General features: G+C 39.7%; 1 protein-coding gene across 1 annotated transcript in view; it reads left to right on the plus strand.

Moving 5' to 3' along the window:
• SLC2A13 (solute carrier family 2 member 13) overlaps positions 1-13,235 on the plus strand; it is a 253,164-nt gene extending 239,929 nt beyond the window's left edge. Inside the window, exon 10 of the mRNA XM_056573657.1 lies at positions 9,248-13,235. Coding sequence (XP_056429632.1) covers positions 9,248-9,474 — 227 coding nt within the window. The 3' untranslated portion in view covers positions 9,475-13,235. The remainder of the gene's footprint in view (positions 1-9,247) is intronic.
• The last annotated feature ends 7,421 nt before the right edge of the window (positions 13,236-20,656 follow it).

Raw genomic sequence — 20,656 nt, forward strand, 5'->3', positions numbered from 1 at the left:
TTGTTTATAATACTTGGTTAGCCCACAATGCAATATTTTATTTACAGGAATTTGTTTATAATACTTGGTTAGCCCACAATGCAATATTTTATTTACAGGAATTTGTTTATAATACTTGGTTAGCCCACAATGCAATATTTTATTTACAGGAATTTGTTTATAATACTTGGTTAGCCCACAATGCAATATTTTATTTACAGGAATTTGTTTATAATACTTGGTTAGCCCACAATGCAATATTTTATTTACAGGAATTTGTTTATAATACTTGGTTAGCCCACAATGCAATATTTTATTTACAGGAATTTGTTTATAATACTTTCTGGTTAGCCCACTTGCTATGGTTAGGGAATGAGTGGGCATGTTTTGTGTTCATCAGAACTCATTTTTTATTTTATTTTTTATTATTATTTTTTACATTTGTCACCCCAAATAGAAAAACTCTGTTGGGGGCGATTACTAAGTCTGAAAGGACTTAAGACATGACTGCTTCATAGATAGGAAGAATCACCGCAGCACACACAAATGAGGTGCAAGGAATTGGCTTTATTCCAACACTAGCCGGCAAGCTGCTTCCCATAATATATACACAACACTCATAGTACTTTGATGACCAGGAAGGCCACTAATCGACCTGCACCATTCTCTATGCTATGATTATTTTTAGTGTCATGTTTTTGTAGCCCTGCAGAACGTCCCCTATTTTTGTATCTTATTGGCATTGACCATTTTAAGCAAATTTTAGAAAATGAGCAGCAACACAGTTTATCATCTACATTAGTTTTTACACCTCTATACACAAATTGCATATTATTTTCCTCTTGTGTCTTATATTTTTCCTCTAGGATTTTTAGGTTACTATATATGATATTGAAGCTAAAGCAAAAAACTAGTGGTGTACCAAAATAAAAATTTGGGGCTAAAAACGACACTGGCCCAAAATTACATTTCCCATATGTGCTACAAATAAGTTATCTACAATCTGTGTCTCTGTAGCTGGTGTAAAAGTACAACTCCCAGCATGTTCTGAAAGCTCTCGGCCTGTACACGCTTGCCGTATGGGACTTAACGCACTAGGACTTACAGATACGACCTGGAGCTTTAAGTGACTATAAAGGGAGCGCACTAGCTGCACTCACTTAATAGACAGTGAGTGACTGCTACGATTAGTAACTGGTACCACACCGATAATGACTGGCAGCTTTGATTCTGCTGCCGTCACTAAACCTTTAGACACTTATCAATGCCAATCACTCTGCCTAAAAGCATCAGTAACAAGTGTTGGTAGCTCAGTGATGCTCATTGGACTCCAGCAACATGTTTGGCTGGGAAGGGTCCCCTTACCTACAACCAGATCAACACTCCAAAGATGCAGCCTTGCTGTGAGCGCAGATCACACTGTACTGTATAATGCTATGCAATAGGCATGCTGGGAGTTGAAGTTTGGCAACAGCTGGAAACACACGGTTTAGAAAACACTATTAGAGCAGTGTTTTCCATACAATGGGGTCAATGCAGATCATGGCATCTAAAAGCATTAACAAGTACCAATAGCTCAGTGGTGCTCATCAGACCCCAGCAACACGATCCAATAAGGTAAAATGGCATCGGAGGGTCCTACCACCGGATTGATGCTCCAATGATGCAGCCTGTAACAGGGCTGAACCAATCAGACTGTATAATGCTCTGCAATAGGCATAGAAACATAGAGTGAATGCAATACAGCATATTATAGTCCCCTATGTGGACTAAAAAAGTGTAAAATAAAGTTTTTCAAATTATATAAAAGCCCATACCTTAATAAAAATTAAAATCTCCCTCCTTTTTCCATTTAAAAAAAAATAAATTTAAAATTAAAATAAACATTTGGTATCGCTGTTTGTGAACTTTCAAAATCATTAAAATCTAATGCATATGATCCCACACAGTGAACAGTGTAAATGTGAAGAGTATTGAAACATTTATATGCATAAGGCTGGGTCACCTCACAGTTTTAGGTCTGGTGGGAAAACCGCACACGGGGCAAAAATTAACCGACCGGAGTCAGCGTTTCACTCTGGTTGGCTCATTGAAATACATTACATACCGTGGCCCGGTTTTAGCTCCCTCCAGCCGTATGCGGTCCTGTATTGCCTAAAACATGATGGGAACCCAGCCTATGATGGGTGGACATAGCATGGTATAGAGAACAGAGGCAGGGAAGCTCGGCAAGCCGCCTCCATTGTGCATTAAGCTGAACTACCATTAAAGCAACATGGAGACATATCTTCTAAATGCCTGGACCAATTTTAGTTAGTGATATCTTATTTTACTCCTGTTCGCCTGCACAATAACCCAGTGTATTAGGTTTAGTGCAGTTGAATAGCCTGTCAGTTTCTCTTTACAGGGTTAAAAATGAATGGAACAAAATTACAACAAAAAAAGTTATCCTAGTAAATCATAATAGAGAGACAACTGTGCCTTGACCTGCAAATGACCTGGAGACAGTAGGACTAGCAAACTGTCGAAGTAGCGTCATTCCTGTTAGTAAAGAAGGCTGCACAATACTAATAAGTTTTCTCAGAAAATGAGATATGTTTATGGTTTTCTTACTGTATGTTTTTTAGTTTTTTATGGCCAATACAAACTTCAGAAGAGGCTGGCAGTGACTCTAACCTTTCTATGCAATAAATAGAAGAAGTAAAATTAACATCTTTGTTTGATCACAATAATACTTACAGTAATTACCTAAGATTTTCAGACACTGCTTTAGCTATGTAGCAAACTGTAAAACAGAATGTGTTGAAGGTTGCTGGTTCTGTAAAATGTCAGCTGTACAAAATATCATTTATACATAAAGCAGAGCTTTCCAAAAGTGTCATGTTGGTAACAACCATTTTTAGGTGTGCTTAGTTTGGTGACGTATCCCTCGCCAGAATGCTAAATACACACATGTTGCGTGTCCTACAACACACACAATGTGATAACAGTATTCAGTACAGTATCAGCATTAGAAATGTGGCTGCTACTCCCTCCTGTGCCATTTCATTCCCCCTTTACTACCCCCTGTCCCATTTCATTCCTCCATCTTCACATTCTGTGCCATTTCAATCCCCCTCTGCCATTCCATTGACACCTTGGGTTTTCATGGCCAAGCAGCTGCACGAAAGCCTACATCACCAAGCACAATGCATCAGTTTGAGAGCTCAGTTCTGGTTTGAAACCATGTTAAAGCACTATTTGCACTGTAAAAGAATTTAAAAAAATAAGGAAAATAAAACCCCTTAGAGTGTGTCAAAAAGTAAAATTATGCTGTGCACGTTTAGATATTGATGGCTGAGGAAATGAAATGATTGAATCACTCTATCATGTCCATTTAAATTAAAAATTTATCCTGGCCAATAATCTGCTCCTCTCTAAGGAGGCGTTTGTAGGATGCTACCATTACCTGGAGTCTGAGTCTTTTTGGCTTAGCCAAGTCTTCTCTTTATGTGTTCTCTGGCCCCTGGAAGTAGGACGGTCTCTCCCACAATGGTGGAGTCTACATCTAGGTGCTCTCCAATGAGCCAGGGCCTACTGTCCTATGCGTATAACCCATTTTTATTCACCTCCACTACCCAAATCCCAATAGCAAACCTCTCCTGCTCTGGACAGTTCCTGACATGGATAGTGGTGTTAGCAGAAAGCACTGTGGTCAGACAGAAAAGAACTGTACAACTTTCTCTGTAGTATACAGCAGCTGATAAGTACTGGAATGATTACGATTTTTAATAGAAGAAATTCACAAATATATTACAAATATGTTTAACTTTCTGGCACCAGTTGATTTGAACACTGAGTACCCCTTTAACACTGACATGTAGTAACTGATTAGCTTAAAGGGGTTTTCCGGATGAATAAGAAAAGGGAGGCTGAAGGCACATTACACACAGAGCGACAGTATAATACTAATCTCAAATAGTAAACTCGTATAAATGTATAATTCCCATTACATGACAATGACAAATAGCTCACCCTCCTAAAACTCCTAGTGCAGAAAATGAGCATGCCCGACCAGCAATCTAAAGCTAAACTACAGAATGTAACACTGAGCGACAAGTTATAAATATCACATTTTGGCCAGTAAGTGTTAAGTGATAGAAAGCTACTGAAAATGGTCCCGTTACCGGGATTTAAACCATTCTCATGAGTGGAGAACGGTTTAAACCTGGTGGGTCCCGGTTGCTATGAGCAGCCATTACCCACAATTAATGCCGGGCACTGCTGTTCGGACCAATGCCTGGTATTAACCCTTTAGATGCCACAAAGTTGATAGCGGCATCTAAAGTGTGGGGTAAACATTGCTGGTTAGCTCAGTGGAGCTGATCGGGACATCTGTGGCAAAATCATGGGTCCCGATCAGAGTGGATGGCGGGAGGGTCCTTACCTGCCTCCTCCCCGTTCGATCAGTCCTCTGCTTCTCCCAGCCAGCCATGCAGGCTGAAGCAGCAGATTACCGATAACACTGATCAATGCTATGCTATGGCATAGCATTGAACAGTGTATGCAATCTTCAGATTGCATGGTATAGCTCCCTAAGGGGACTATAACAAAAATTAAAAAGTTAAGTGATTTAACCCCTTCCCTAATAAAAGTTTGAATCACCCTGCTTTTCCCATTTTTTTTTATAGACTAATGTAATAAAAAATAAACAATCATATGTGGCACCGCCATGTGCATCAATGTCCGAAATATTGAAATATAAGTTTAGTTAAACCGAACTGTCGATGGCCTACTTGTAAAAAAAAACACCAAAGTCCAAAACTGTGCATTTTTGATCACTTCATATACTATAAAAAAATAAAAAGTCATCAAAATAAAAATAGTACTACCGATAAAAACTACAGATTACGGCACAAAAAATTAGCCATCATATAGCCCCATATGCGGAAAACTAAAAAAGTTATATGGGTCAGAAGATGACAAATTTAAACATACTTAATTATAATTTATAAGTAGTAAAATAAAATAAAACCTACATAAATTATGTATCCTTATGACCGTATGGACCTACAGAATAAAGATAAGGTGTCATTTTTGCAGAAAATTGCACTGTGTAGAAATGGAAGCCCCCAAATTTACAAAGAGTTTTTTGTTTTTCTTCAATTTCCCCCCACAAATATATAATTTTTTGGTTTTAGGGTAGATTTTGTTATTAAATGATTGAAGTCATGACAAAGGAAAATTGGTGACGCAAAAAAAAAACAAGCCCTTATACAGGTCTGTAGGAGCAAAATTGAAAGCGTTATGAAAAACCGAAAGTGCAAAAACGAAAATTTGCCCGGTCCTTAAGGTCTAAATGGGATTGGTCCTTAAGGGTTTAATCACTACAGGGATGTGTAATTCCTATCGCCCGACACCCGGAACATGCAGTTCCAGGCGCCAAGCAGGTGCATTTTTCAGGCCCTTAGCCCTGCTTCAGGCTAGCAGGGCCGGACCTGAAAGACCCCGACAAGCACGGTGGGCTCAGAGAGGTGTATGGAGCGGGCTCCTGAATCGTGCCCGCTCCGTACTCTGCAGCCCCCAGCTGTTTTCAGTAGCTGGGGGCAGCCGCTAATAGCCAGCATGTGGCAATCACCACAGCTAATAAAAATAAACATATTTGGTATCGCTGCGTGCGTAATTGTATGAACTATAAAAATATAAAATTATGTATCCCGTACGGTAAATGAAAAAATAGCAAACCACAGAAATGTAAATTTTATAATATCCCAGAAAAAAAGTTAAAAGCGATTAAAAAGTCAGATCAATGCCAAAATGGTATCGATACACAAAACAGATTATAGCGCAAAAAAATAGCCCTCATACAGCCTAGTATGCAAAAAAAAGTAAAAAAAAGATTTTTTTAATTATTAAAACATGACGGAAACTATACAAATCTGGTATTGCTGTAATCAGGCCGACCTAAAGTATCAAAATAACATGTTAGCTGACCACAAGGTAAAAAGCGTAGAAAAGAAAACCACCAAATTTGCAAAATTATCTTTTACTATTTCAATTTCACTTTAATATTATTATTTTTTTTATTATTTTTTTTTCGGAGCATATGTTATGGAAAAATTAAAAGGTATCATTATAGTAGTTAGTTAGGGCTATTATAGGGCGAGGAGGGAAAAAAAACGAGTGTAAAAGCAAAAATTGGTCCGGACCAGTGGATCGTTATGAGGGACAAGTAGATTTTGCTCCGTTTTAGTCCTGTGGACAAGTAGTTTTTTTTAAATTAAATTTCCACACCCCTGCACTATATTTAAAGTTCACTTTTAATAAAAGTGAAGTTCTGTTCACTTGGGGAGCAGGATAAAGTAATGACAAATATGCAGATTTTAGCAGTCTGTTACTTATGTGTGAGTATGCAGTAGTTTTGGAGTATTCAGAGTTTAAGGCAAACCTATCAGCAGTTTGTTAATCTGGAAAAGAGACTCAAGTGCTCATGGTGGCAATCCCCAAGACAGGGTTAAACAGTCCATTTCCTCTTATTCACCAGGGAGTGTAGGCATAACCCTGGGCTTGGGAAGCCCCCTGGGCACTTGAACCTAATTTACATATTAACAAACAGGCTGCTGACAAGTCCGCTTTGATCACTGCAGCCTAATGTGAGTGCTATGAGGCAAAAGTCCTATGTATTCATGAGATGCTGGCTCCCCCTGCCCATCAACTGTTAATTGACTGCTTTCTCCCTGTTAGGCTGCTTTCACACTATGAAATTCACCCGTTAATAAACGTATGTTATTATGTATTATTAACGGACGTTTAATAACGGGTGAATTAACGGATGCTAACAAAACATCCGTCGTGTACGGAGGTTTTTACACCTCTGCCTACAGACTCCCACAGCCAGGACTACTACTACTCCCATCATGGAACAGACTTGTTTCCATGATGGGAGTAGTATTTCCCTGTCTGCGGGAGTCTGCAGACAGCTGGGGAGGCTACATTAGTGTTTGTACTACTACCCCCATCATGGAACAGACTCTGTTCCATGATGGGGGTTGTAGTACAGAGGCTGAGGGATTGATCGCACCGGGTCTCACTTCTGACACCCGATGCGATCAGAAGTAACCCTCCGCAACCCTGCGATCATGATGTATTTTTTACTTTCATTTTTAAATTCCCCGCGGGGATCCCTGAATGGCCGATACTGAGGAGCCATTCAGGGATCCCCGCTTGGTTTTTAAAATGGACAATGTGAGGGGACATATGTATAATAAAAGTGTTGTGTGTGTGGGGGGGGGGGGGGGCATAGAGCGTAATATATCTAGCCCCCGCCAGCGCATTTATAAGTATATATCTATACCCCCCCCCACCCCCGCATTTGTCCTAATTTGCAGCGCTATATGTGACAACCATACCTATCAGAACGTATTCAGCAGCCGCCCGGCCAGATGATCCTGATAAATATACTATTCATTCATAGCGCCGGCAGCTGTATTATGTATATAGATGTGCTGGGGGGCAGCACATCAATAAACATATACAGCTGCCAACGCTATGAATGAATAGTATCTCTATCAGGATCATCTGGCCGGGCGGCTGCTGAATACGTTCTGATAGGTACTGATGGTTCTGATGGTTGTCACATATAGCGCTGCAATAGAAAATTAGGACAAATGCGCTGGCGGGGGTATAGATATATACTTTATAAATGCGTCATATTTTTATTAATGCGCTGGCGGGGGCTAGATATATAGCACTCTACACAACACTTTTATTATACATATGTCCCCTCACATTGTCCATTATAAAAACCCTGCGGGGATCCCTGAATGGCTCCTCAGTACCGGCCATTCAAGGATCCCCGCGGGGATTTTAAAAATGAAAGTAAAAAATACATCGTGATCGCAGGGTTGCGGAGCATGCCGCCCGCTACCCTGCTTAATAACTTCTGATTGCATCGGGTGTCAGAAGTGAGACCCGGTGCGATCAATCCCTCAGCCCCTGTATTACAACCCCCATCATGGAACAGATTCTGTTCCATGATGGGGGTTGTAGTACAAACACTAATGTAACCTCCCAAGCCACCGGCAGACTCCCGCAGTGAGGAATTACTACTCCCAGCATGGAAACAAGTCTGTTCCATGATGGGAGTAGTAGTAGTCCCTCAGCACTGCAGCAGTCTACTGATGTCACCTCTTCTGAGCATGCTCAGTAAAAATAATGTCCGTTATAATAACGTACATTATGCATGTCACGTTATTTCTCCTGTCACAACTAACGTACGTTAGTCATGACGGGCTATAACGTGTGACAAAGGGTAAATGTAAAAACCCATTGACCTGAATGGGGTTGTTTAACGTGTGTTAATAATTATGTTTCAAACGTACGTGTATTAACGGGAGAACCTCATAGTGTGAAAGCAGCCTTATTGTGCAAAGAGGCAAAGAACACATAAGAACAACCACTGAAATCAGCCTATTTGTCAGTACTCTCAGACAGCACAGGAAATATGAGCCTCATGGTTCCCTTTAAAGGGATACTCCCCCCACCCACCCCCTAGACATGTTATCCTCTATCCTATCCTAAGTCTAGGCTGAGAACCCCTTTAATGCCCTTTGATCAGTCCCTAAACTCCATTAACAATATTTCCTTCAGCAAATAAATGTAATTTATTGTATAGTGAAAATGTACGCAAATATACTTTATTTTAAAGCCTCATGGCTTTTCAAAATCTTCACTTCTGCTCTGGTCATGTGACAATCACACACATGCTCAGCACCTTATATGATAAGTGAACTGTAACACCTGTATATCCATCACATGACCAGGACAGAGCTTTACTTTGCTTTACATGAAAACATTACCTTAGAGTAGTTTGCACTTGCTGTTGCTAGACTGAAGCCTATCAAGCTACAGTCGTCATGGAGAACTCCTCCTGCTTTCTGGTAGATACTTTTTAAGGGTACATTCACACATACTGTATCCACCAAAGATTGGATGTTTTGTTCAACTATTTATATTGATTTGACAGCATCAAATACATAACGGATACAGTATGTGTGAATGTACACTAAATAGCTTGTATTAGACAATTTTAAATCACTTCAAACTGTAAACAATCTTAAGAAACTGTTCCTTATTATATGGCCATTACCACAGTGGCTATCTAACTGCTACCTAGATATGTGTGACATTCTATAGCTTGCTTCATTGCTGGGATGTATTATTCTGAAGGTGCATGCTTGGTGTGTGCTCCCCATGCTAATCACTCACTTTGTATAATTTTATTTTACAGGAGCATTCTTCCTGTATGCAGGCTTTGCTTCTGTTGGACTTGTATTTATTTATGGATGTCTACCAGAGACTAAAGGAAAGAAGCTGGAGGAAATTGAATCTTTATTTGAAAACAGACTTTGTACATGTGGTGCCTCTGAATCTGATGAGGGGAGGTATATAGAATATATTCGCGTAAAGGGAAGTAATTATCATCTGTCTGACAATGATGCTTCTGATGTGGAATAATTTTCCTCGGCAGATGCATACTAATCATTTAAAAGCCTTCTGGAGAAGGACAGCTATAGGTGACCTCACAGTCCTGCTTCTGGTCTGGTTCTCTCGACAGTTCAAAATGAACCTACTAAAATCATTTTTGTTACTGATCTCGATGGACAATTCACTGATTGAAATTCAGCAATGGGTTCTGCTTGTTTCTTTACATTGTGTTTCTACAAATACAGTTATCCCTGCATTGTGTTTACTTACAAAGTGTATTTAAAAAAATATACAGACATTCGATCTGTAAATTATCGGTAAATCCAACTAATGCTCAGTTTAAGTCTTCCTTTGTTAATGCCAAGAATGGGGTTGTATCCCTTTTCACTAAAATGCATGTGATCAAATGAAAATGCACTAAAACATTGCACAATTTACACATGATAATCTCTAAATATATAAACAGTATTTAGCAGGAAACTTGTATATATAATTTAAAATCTATATAAAATCTTAACGTGACATTCCAATACAAATATTCAAGTGTTATTTCTTAATTTAGTAACATTCCAAGTAAGTGTCAAATGACCAACATGCAACAAAGCACAAGTGAAATACTGGAACTCTATCATGATAGTCCAGTTTGCATTTTTATCAACCCAGGAGTGGCAAAATTTAGTTTACATGAATGAAATCTGATAAAACAGGTTTCAGGTAGCAATGAAAACATGTTTACATAGGTGTTCAGGTTAGTAGAATGGGTTTGCCTTATCAGCGCTGCACATCGGACATGAGATACAGTGCATAACTATCACTAGTTCAGAGTGAAATATAAACAAAAGATTTGGGGTTCATGCACATGGCTATATTATGGTTTATTTCAGATGGTGCCATAAAAGGGCAGCCAGAGAAGTGAATGACACTTCTGCTGTATTTCTATGTGTTTTCGTTTCATATATAGGCATATAGAAATAGGAATCTGATATAAGCTTTAATTTTTCAGAAACCTTTTTAAAAAATAAAGCAAACTGTTCCTCCACCGTTCCTTTGAACAAGGTTTGAAATCTCTCACCTTATATATAGAGGTATTCTCCCTTAGAAGCAATATCTCTGTACATATATGCCATATATTATGTGCCTCAACACTTAGGAACAGTACAGTTTTCATGCACTACAGTACAGTTTCTCTTGTGTACATGAGCTGTTAACCAGAAAAAAGTGACCCCAAAAAGATATAAGAATAATGTTATAGATCATTTATAAGATACTATTTGGGAAGCAATTACAGAAATATTTTTTCAATTGTTTCTTAGAAAGAAACTGTTTAGGTTTAACAACTTCTCAGAGGTACATATCCAACTGTAATCTTATTTTATTAGAAACTTAAATATAACACTATAAATCAACTAATGTGACAATGTAGCATTTGTTGTGTTATGTATGCATACTGTTTGTATATGTATATTGTGACCAGTTATCATGGGCATAAGCAATATAATATAATTTAAAAGGAATTTTGGATCATTAACCCCTTAACGACTATGGACATATATTTATGTCTGTGGCCGACTCACACAATATAATATAATCAGTCCTGGTATGTAACTGAAGCCGGGACCCGGGGCTAATAGCGCACTATTAACCCTTTAGACGCGGCGTTCAAAGTCCAATGCCCCGTCTATAAAGAAAGTAAAACCTTCCCAGCTGTTCAGTGGGGCTGATGGGGACCACCACAGTGAAAATGCGGGGTCCCCATCAGCTAGGACGTGAGCGGAGGGTCACTCACCTTCCTCCGATCGGCGATTGATTGCTCCAAGCCTGAGATTCAGGATTGGGCAATCGCCAGCTGATAACACTGACCAACGCAAAGCTATGGCTTTGCAGTGAACAGTGCTGGCAATCAGTGTATGCAATATTATAGCCCCCTATGGGGGCTATAACATTGTAGAAAAAAATGTGTAAAAAAAAGTTAATACATGTGATTTAACCCTTTCCGTAATAAAGTCCAAATCACCCCCCTTTTCCCATTTAAAAAAACTAACATATGTGGTATCACCGCGTGCGTAAATGTCTGAACTATAAAGAAAAAAAAATCATTAATTAAACCGCAGGGTTAATGACGTACGCGCCAAAAAAATTCCATAGCATATTTTTGGTCACTTTTTATATCATGAAAAAAATGAATAAAAAGCGAAAAATGAGCCCTCATACCGCCCCATATGCTGAAAAATAAAGTTATAGGGGTCCGAAGATGGCAATTTTAAACGTATACATTTTCCAGCATGTAGTTATTATTTTTTCCAGAAGTACGACAAATCAAACCTATATAAGTAGGGTATCATTTTAATCGTATGGACCTACAGAATAAACATGAGGTGTCATTTTTACCAAAAATGTACTGTGTAGAAACGGAAGTCCCCAAAACTTACAAAATTGTGTTTTTTCTTCAATATCGTTGCACAATGATTTTTTTTCCCCGTTTCGCTGTAGATTTTTGGGTAAAGTGACTGTCACTGCAAAGTAGAATTGGTGGTGCAAAAATAAGCCATAATATGGATTTTTAGGTGCAAAATTGAAAGGGTTATGATTTTTAAAAGGTGAGGAGGAAAAAACGAAAGTGCAAAAACGGAAAAACCCATGGTCTTTAAGGGGTTAAAGGTGTTTTCTGGGACTTTTTAATTCATAGGTTATTCTTAGGATAGGCCATCAATATCATATCGTTTAGGTGCCAATACCCAGTACCGCCCACCATCTAGCTGTTTGCCAGAGACGTTGAACCTAGGTGTACACTGTCGATGGAGCTGGAAGATGAAGTAACCTACAGTGACCACTTCACAACAAATAGACAGATTCTTGCTGAAACAAATGGGCAGCAGCATGTAGATGAGTGCAATGCCTATTTGTACCCTCTTGGGGCTGCCATTTGTTTAAGCAATTTATGAGATTCTTAGTATCTGGACCCCTCATCATCAAAGCAGAGGCTTAACTAGAAGATGCAGGGCCCAAATGTAAAATCTGTAACAGGTCTCCCAACTATTATGTTTCATTCATAATACTCGTGTACATAGTTAGGAAAGAGAGATCTTATGGTGCAAGTACATCCTCTACACCCCTATATTTATGATTCTAAATTAAAACTTCTGACGTGTGATTATGACATTTGGAAAGTTTTTAAAACTTTAAGTAACCTTTAAAAGCTATGGAGACCTTTTGAAAAGCATTTTTCTTCTTGCTTTGTACTTTTTTTATGGTGCTAAAACACTTTCACCACAGGTCTTTATTAAAAATGTTACTACTTTTCTCTTTTACAGCCTCTTACAGTTTGCCGGGATAGCTCTGCTTTCTCTACTGCAAACTGTATTTTGATTATGTTCACATGGGTATGTTGCACATGTACAATCTGCCTATAAAAACTGCCCACTACAAAACGGCTTGTAAATCATTGTGGTTTTTAAAGTGCACCCAATTTATTATTGCAGTTTTAAGCATGATTCTGCACAAAATAAATAGCCAAAAAATATGCATATGTCAAGAATTTGCCAAACAAACATTTTTTAGGTTATACCATTCATTTCTTTGAAAGCCAAAAGGCTTAAAGGGGTATTCCAGGCAAAAACTTTTTTTTAATATATCAACTGGCTCCGGAAAGTTAAACAGATTAGTAAATTACTTCTATTAAAAAATCTTAATCCTTCCAATAGTTATTAGCTTCTGAAGTTTTCTGTCTAACTGCTCAATGATGATGTCACGTCCCGGGAGCTGTGCATGATGGGAGAATATCCCTTGCATGATGGGAGAATATCCCCATAGGAACTGCACAGCTCCCGGGACGTGACATCATCATTGAGCAGTTAGACAGAAAACACAACTTTCCGGAGCCAGTTGATATATAAAAAAAGTTTTGGCCTGGAATACCCCTTTAAAAAAGCAACAATGCCCAAAGAATTGACATGCCACTAATTTTATCAGCATGGTGCTAGCTTAGCATGGTTTAAAAAAAAAAAAACATTAATGGGAGAAGTAAAACGTGGGTTTGAGGCAAAAATCAGTGTGTCAAAACATTTTTTTTTTACCGTTTGAACATACCTTAAGTGTCATTTCCTCCCTTTCTACAACCATTGTAGCGGCATTCTGAGGATTCTCTCCCTTCGGTCTACATTTTGAGCTTTTATTTAACCTCTTCTATCTTCTTGCTGCTATCTGTAAAGCTGGGAGAACATCTAACCATTTTTTTCTTAACACATATTACAACATGTTTAGGTTCCAGGTTCCTTAAAGATGAAGCTACATTTAAAAACAAAGGGAAAGCTAAGAAAAACCAAATGTGATCAAATACCAAATTCAGAGAGGATTTTTTTTTCACTTACATAGTAGCAAACGTGTTTTGCATATGAAAAACCCATTGTTATGAATTAGATTTAACAAAACAGTATGTACATTTTAAACCAATAATGTATCGATCATTTGAGAGCACAAGCGAAGCATTTAGCAAAACTTAATTTTTATATAGTTGACAAAGTCAGACAATTTGTAAAAAATGTTTTAACATTTATATTGTTTATATCATATCTTTCATATGTCATCTATGCTGGCAGGGAAAACAGTACATATATTGTATTTAAACAAATTAACTGTAGTTCTTAAATATGTAATTTAATTACTGTTTATTTCATGAATGTTCATGTCCTGTACCAGGCCAGAAGCAGAGAATTCACAATGTGTGCTTTATGGCAAATCTGTACTTTTTGGGTAAAATTTATCAAGAATATGTAGCTGCAGTGTAATTCCCAACTTCTAAAAGTTACAAATTTATGTATTATATTGTCTGTTTTATAAACATTTTAATAGCCTTGTGTACAGTATTGTAAACCTCCTTAAGTGGACTAGGTTGTGGCAGTGTTAAAATGTCAGCAAAGTAAACTCTGACTGTGTTGTTATCATAAACAGTTTGTGTACTTCAGGGTAAATTACTACAAAGCTGTCAGAGAGAGAGATTTTTCTGCTTCTACTGTATGTTTCACTTAGAAAGTTTTATTTTTTACAGTATGTGCTAATTATAAGCACTGTGTTGTTTTGTATTACAGTGTTAATGGTGTATGAACAATATAACAGTATATTAGGTAATAAAGAAATTATCTTCATAGAAACAGCTTTGCATTTCATTGTGTAAACTGTATACGTAATGTCGTTTTTTTATTCTAAGGTTTCTTAGTTTAACTACATCCCACAATTCCTTATCAGAAATGCCATGAACAGAGAATAAAGCATAGCTGTACATGCCAAAATTTTAGGTGGGAAGAGAGCATACTGCCGTCTGTAAGAAGGACATGCAGGGTACAAGGCTGACTATAACGTGTGGAGCCCTTGGAGCATTTTCATAGAAAGTGTCCTTTTTTGTGTGTGTGTGTATATACACACACACATATATATATATATATATATGTGTGTGTGTGTGTGTGTGTTTTTGTGTTTGTATATTAGTATGTCCGAATATAATGTGTGTATACAGTATCTCACGTAAATACATACACCCAATTTTTGTAAATATTTTATCATATTTTTTATGTGACAATACTGAAGAAATATCACTTTGCTACAATGTAATGTAGTAAGTTCACAGCCTGTAAAACAGTGTTTAATGTTGCTTTTCCCTCAAACTGACACACAGCCATTTATGTCTAAATCTTGGCAACAAAAGTGAGTACAAAATGTCAAATTGGAACATTTTACCTCCACAGTGTAACGTGATTTGTTATTGTTACAAGGTCTCAGGTGTGCATAGGGAGCAGGTGTCTTAAATTTGGTGCTATTGCTCTCGCATTCTCCAATATTCATTGCTGAAAGTTAAACATGGCTCATTGTAGCAAAGAACTCTCTGAGGAGCTGGAAAAAGAAAATTGTTGCTGTACAGAAAGATAACCTAGGCTATAAGAAGTTTCAAGACCCTGAAACTGAGTTGCATGGTGGGCAATACCATAAATCTATTTCACAGGTTAGGTTCCACTTATAAGCTTCGTCATGGTCAACCAAAGAAGTTGAGTGAACTTGCTCAGCATCAAATCCAGAGGTTGTCTTTGGGAAATGAGATCTGCCAGTATTACTGCAGAGGTTGAAGGGTCATCCCAGAAGGAAGCCTCTTCTAAAGATGAAGCATGAGAAAGCCGCAAATAGCTTGCTGAGGACAAGCAGACTAAGGACATGGATTACTGGAACTATGTTCTGTGGTCCGATGAGACCAAGATCAATGTATTTGGTTCAGGTGGTGTCAAGAGCAGCCAGGTGATGAGTACAAAGACAAGTATTTCTTTCCTACAGTCCTGCATGACTGAAACAAACAAAATTCTAAGACGACCACTGCCTTGCTAAAGAAGTTTTGGGTAAAGGTGATGGACTGACAAAGCATGTCTCCAGACCTAAACCCCTATTGAGTATCTGTGGGTCATTCTCAAACGAAAGGTGGAGGAGTGCAAAGTTTCTATCTCTGCGATATCATTATGCAGGAGTGAAAGAGTCACTCCAGTGACAACATTTGAAGCTCTGGTAAACGCCATGCCCAAGAGGCTTAACCCCTTAACGACCAAGGACGTAAATTTACATTCTGGTGCCGCGGTACTTAGCGCACCAAGACGTATATCTACGTCCTGTACATGACCGCGAGCATTGGAGCGATGCTTGGATCATGTGTGGCTGGTCCCGGTTGCTGATCGCAGTCAGGGACCCGCCTGTAATGGCCGACATCCGCCGGCATCTGTGGCAGTGCGGTCAGAAATATGGATGATCGGATCGCCCGCAGCGATCCAATCATCCAGAACAGTGCACGGAGGTCCTCTCGCCTGCCTCCGCTGCCTTCCACGGGTCTTCTCTGGTCTGAGATCAAGCAGACCAGAGCAGAAGATCACTGATAACACTGATCAGTGCTATGCCCTATGCAAAGCACTGAAAAGTATTAGAAATCAAAGGACTGCTATAAATAGTCCCCTATGGGGACTATTAAAGAATAAAAAATAAAAGTGTAAAAAAAAAAAAATTAATACACATATTTGGTATAGTCGCGTGCATAAATGTCCAAACTATTAAAATATAATGTTATTGATCCCATACGGTGAACGGCGTGAACGTTAAAAAAAATTATTGAAAAATTTTTTTTTTTGAAAAAAGTTACAAGTTTTATATACACAAATGAGGTATCGATATAAATAACAGATCATGGCGCAAAAACTTAGTCCTCATACTGCCGCTTATACGGAAAAATGAAAAAGTTATAGGTCGTCAAAATAGAAGGATTTTAACCCCTTAAGGACCAGGCCATTTTACACCTAAGGACCAGAGCGTTTTTTGCACATCTGACCACTGTCACTTTAAACATTAATAACTCTGGAATGCTTTTAGTTATCATTCTGATTCCGAGATTGTTTTTTCGTGACATATTCTACTTTAACATAGCGGTAAAATTTTATGGTAACTTGCATCATTTCTTGGTGAAAAATCCCAAAATTTGATGAAAAATTTGCATTTTTCTAACTGAAGCTCTCTGCTTGTAAGGAAAATGGATATTCCAAATAAAAAAAAATTTGATTCACATATACAATATGTCTACTTTATGTTTGCATCATAAAATTGACGTGTTTTTACTTTTGGAAGACATCAGAGGGCTTCAAAGTTCAGCAGCAATTTTCCAATTTTTCACAAAATGTTCAAACTCACTATTTTTCAGGGACCAGTTCAGGTTTGAAGTGGATTTGAAGGGTCTTGATATTAGAAATACCCCACAAATGACCCCATTATAAAAACTGCGGCCCCCAAAGTATTCAAAATGACATTCAGTCAGCGTTTTAACCCTTTAGGTGTTTCACAGGAATAGCAGCAAAGTGAAGGAGAAAATTCACAATCTTCATTTTTTACACTCGCATGTTCTTGTAGACCCAATTTTAAAATTTTTACAAGGGGTAAAAGGAGAAAATGTATACTTATGTTTGTAGCCCTTTTTCTCACGAGTAAGGACATACCTCATATGTCTATGTAAAGTGTTCGGCGGGCGCAGTAGAGGGCTCAGAAGCGAAGGAGCGACAAGGGGATTTTGGAGAGTACGTTTTTCTGAAATGGTTTTTGGGGGGCATGTTGCATTTAGGAAGCCCCTATGGTGCCAGAACAGCAAAAAAAAAACACATGCCATACCATTTTGGAAACTAGACCCCTTGAGGAACGTAACAAGGAATTAAGTGAGCCTTAATACCCCACAGGTGTTTCACGACTTTTGCATATGTAAAAAAAAATTTTTTTTTTTCACTAAAATGTGTGTTTCCCCCCAAATTTCACATTTTTGCAAGGGTTAATAGCAGAAAAGACCCCCCCAAAATTTGTAACCCCATCTCTTCTGATTATGGAGGTACCCCATAAGTTGACCTGAAGTGCACTACGGGTGAACTACAATGCTCAGAAGAGAAAGAGTCATATTTGGCTTTTTGAGAGCAAATTTTGCTCGGGGGGCATGTCGCATTTAGGAAGCCCCTATGGTGCCAGAACAGCAAAAAAAAAAACACATGGCATACCATTTTGGAAACTAGACCCCTTGAGGAACGTAACAAGGAATAAAGCGAGCCTTAATACCCCACAGGGGTTTCACGACTTTTGCATATGTAAAAAAATAAATAAAAATTTTCACTAAAATGTGTTTCCCCCCAAATTTCACATTTTTGCAAGGGTTAATAGCAGAAAAGACCCCCCAAAATTTGTAACCCCATTTCTTCTGAGTATGGAAATACCCCATGTGTGGACATCAAGTGCTCTGCTGGCGCACTACAATGCTCAGAAGAGAAGGAGCGCCATTGAGCTTTTGGGAAAAAAAATTGTTTGGAATGGAAGTCAGGGGCCATGTGCGTTTACAAAGCCCCCCGTGGTGCCAGAACAGTGGAACCCCCCACATGTGACCCTATTTTGGAAACTACACCCCTCACAGAATTTAATAAGGGGTGCAGTGAGTATTTACACCCCACTGGCGTTTGACAGATCTTTGGAACAGTGGGCTGTGCAAATGAAAAATAAAATTTTTCATTTTCACGGACCACTGTTCCAAAAATCTGTCAGACACCTGTGGGGCGTAAATGCTCACTGTACCCCTTATTACATTCCCTGAGGGGTGTAGTTTCCAAAATGGGGTCACATGTGGGTATTTTTTTGGGGGGGTTTATGTCAGAACCGCTGTAAAATCAGCCACCCCTGTGCAAATCACCAATTTAGACCTCAAATGTACATAGTGCGCTCTCACTCCTGAGCCTTGTTATGCGCCCGCAGAGCATTTTACGCCCACATATGGGGTATTTCTGTACTCAGGAGAAATTGAGTTACAAATTTTGGGGGTCTTTTTTTCCTTTTAACGCTTGTGAAAATAAAAAGTAAAGGGCAACACCGGCATGTTAGTGTAAATTTTTTTTTTTTTTTTACACTAACAAGCTGGTGTAGCCCCAACTTTTCCTTTTCATAAGGGGTAAAAGGAGAAAAAGCCCCCCAAAATTAGAAGTGCAATTTCTCCCGAGTACGGAGATACCCCATTTGTGGCCCTAAACTGTTGCCTTGAAATACGACAGGGCTCCAAAGTGAGAGAGCACCATGCGCATTTGAGGACTAAATTAGGGATTGCACAGGGGTGGACATAGGGGTATTCTATGCCAGTGATTCCCAAACAGGGTGCCTCCAGCTGTTGCTAAATTCCCAGCATGCCTGGACAGTAAGTGGCTGTCCGGAAATGCTGGGAGTTGTTGTTTTGCAACAGCTGGAGGCTCCGTTTTGGAAACCCTGCCATACAATACGTTTTTCATTTTTATTGGGGGGACAGTGTAAGGGGGTGTATATGTAGTGTTTTACCCTTTATTATGTGTTAGTGTAGTGTTTTTAGGGTACATTCGCATTGGCGGGTTACGGTGAGTTTCTCGCTAGAAGTTTGAGCTGCGGCGAAAAATTTGCCGCAGCCCAAACTTGAAGCAGGAAACTTACTGTAAGCCTGCCCGTGTGAATGTACCCTGTACGTTCACATGGGGGGGGGGGGGGCAAACCTCCAGCTGTTTCAAAACTACAACTCCCAGCATTTACTGACAGACCGTGCATGCTGGGAGTTGTACTTTTGCAACAGCTGGAGGCACACTGGTTGGAAAACCTTCAGTTAGGTTCTGTTACCTAACTCAGTATTTTCTAACCAGTGTGCTTCCAGCTGTTGCAAAACTACAACTCCCAGCATGTACTGATCGCCGAAGGGCATGCTGGGAGATGTAGTTATGCAATAGCTGGAGGTACGCAACTACAACTCCCAGCATGCCGAGACAGCTGATTGCTGTCAGGGCATGCTGGGATTTGCAGTTTTGCATCTGGAGGGCTACAGTTTTAGAGAACACTGCAAAGTGATCTCCAAACTGTGGTCCTCCAGCTGTTGCAAAACTACAATTCCCAGCATGCCCTGACAGCAAACAGTTGTTTGAGCATGCTAGGAGTTGTAGTTTTGCAAGATCTGGAGGGCTACAGTTTAGGGACCACTATATAGTGGTCTCAAACTGTAGCCCTCCAGCTGTTGCAAAACTACATATTCCAGCATGCCCAAACAGCTGTCTGGGCATGCTGGGAGTTGTAGTTTTGCAACATCTGGAGGGCTACAGTTAGAGACCACTGTATAATGGTCTCAAACTGTACCCTCCAGATATTGCTAGGCAACTCACCGGCTTCCGTCGGATCCAGCCGCACGTCATCGCCGCCCGCCGATCTCCGTCGCCTGCAGCCTCCGACGCCCGCCCGGATGGGTAAGTGGATCTTCGGCGCCGGTCCCCGTCGTTTCCCCGTCCTGCCCCGCCTATTGTGGGAGGGCAGGACGGGGAAAACGAAAGTAAACCCCCCCGCCCCCGATCTGCTATTGGTGGTCGCGTCTAGACCACCAATAGCAGGGATAGGAGGGGTGGCACCCGTGCCACCTCACTCCTATCGCTTCAGGGGGATCGTGGGTGTCTTAGACACCCGCGATCCCCCTTACATTCCGGGTCACTATAGACCCGTAATGACCTAGAATCGCGCAAATCGCAAGTGTGAATTCACTTGCGATTTGCCGCGATCGCCGACATGGGGGGGTCTGATGACCCCCCTGGGCATTTGCACGGGATGCCTGCTGAATGATTTCAGCAGGCATCCCGCTCCGATCCCCGCCCGGCGCACGGCGGGGACTAAAACTGCCCAT

Source organism: Hyla sarda, chromosome 4, assembly GCF_029499605.1.
Source record: "Hyla sarda isolate aHylSar1 chromosome 4, aHylSar1.hap1, whole genome shotgun sequence".
NCBI classification, from domain to species: Eukaryota; Metazoa; Chordata; class Amphibia; order Anura; family Hylidae; genus Hyla; species Hyla sarda.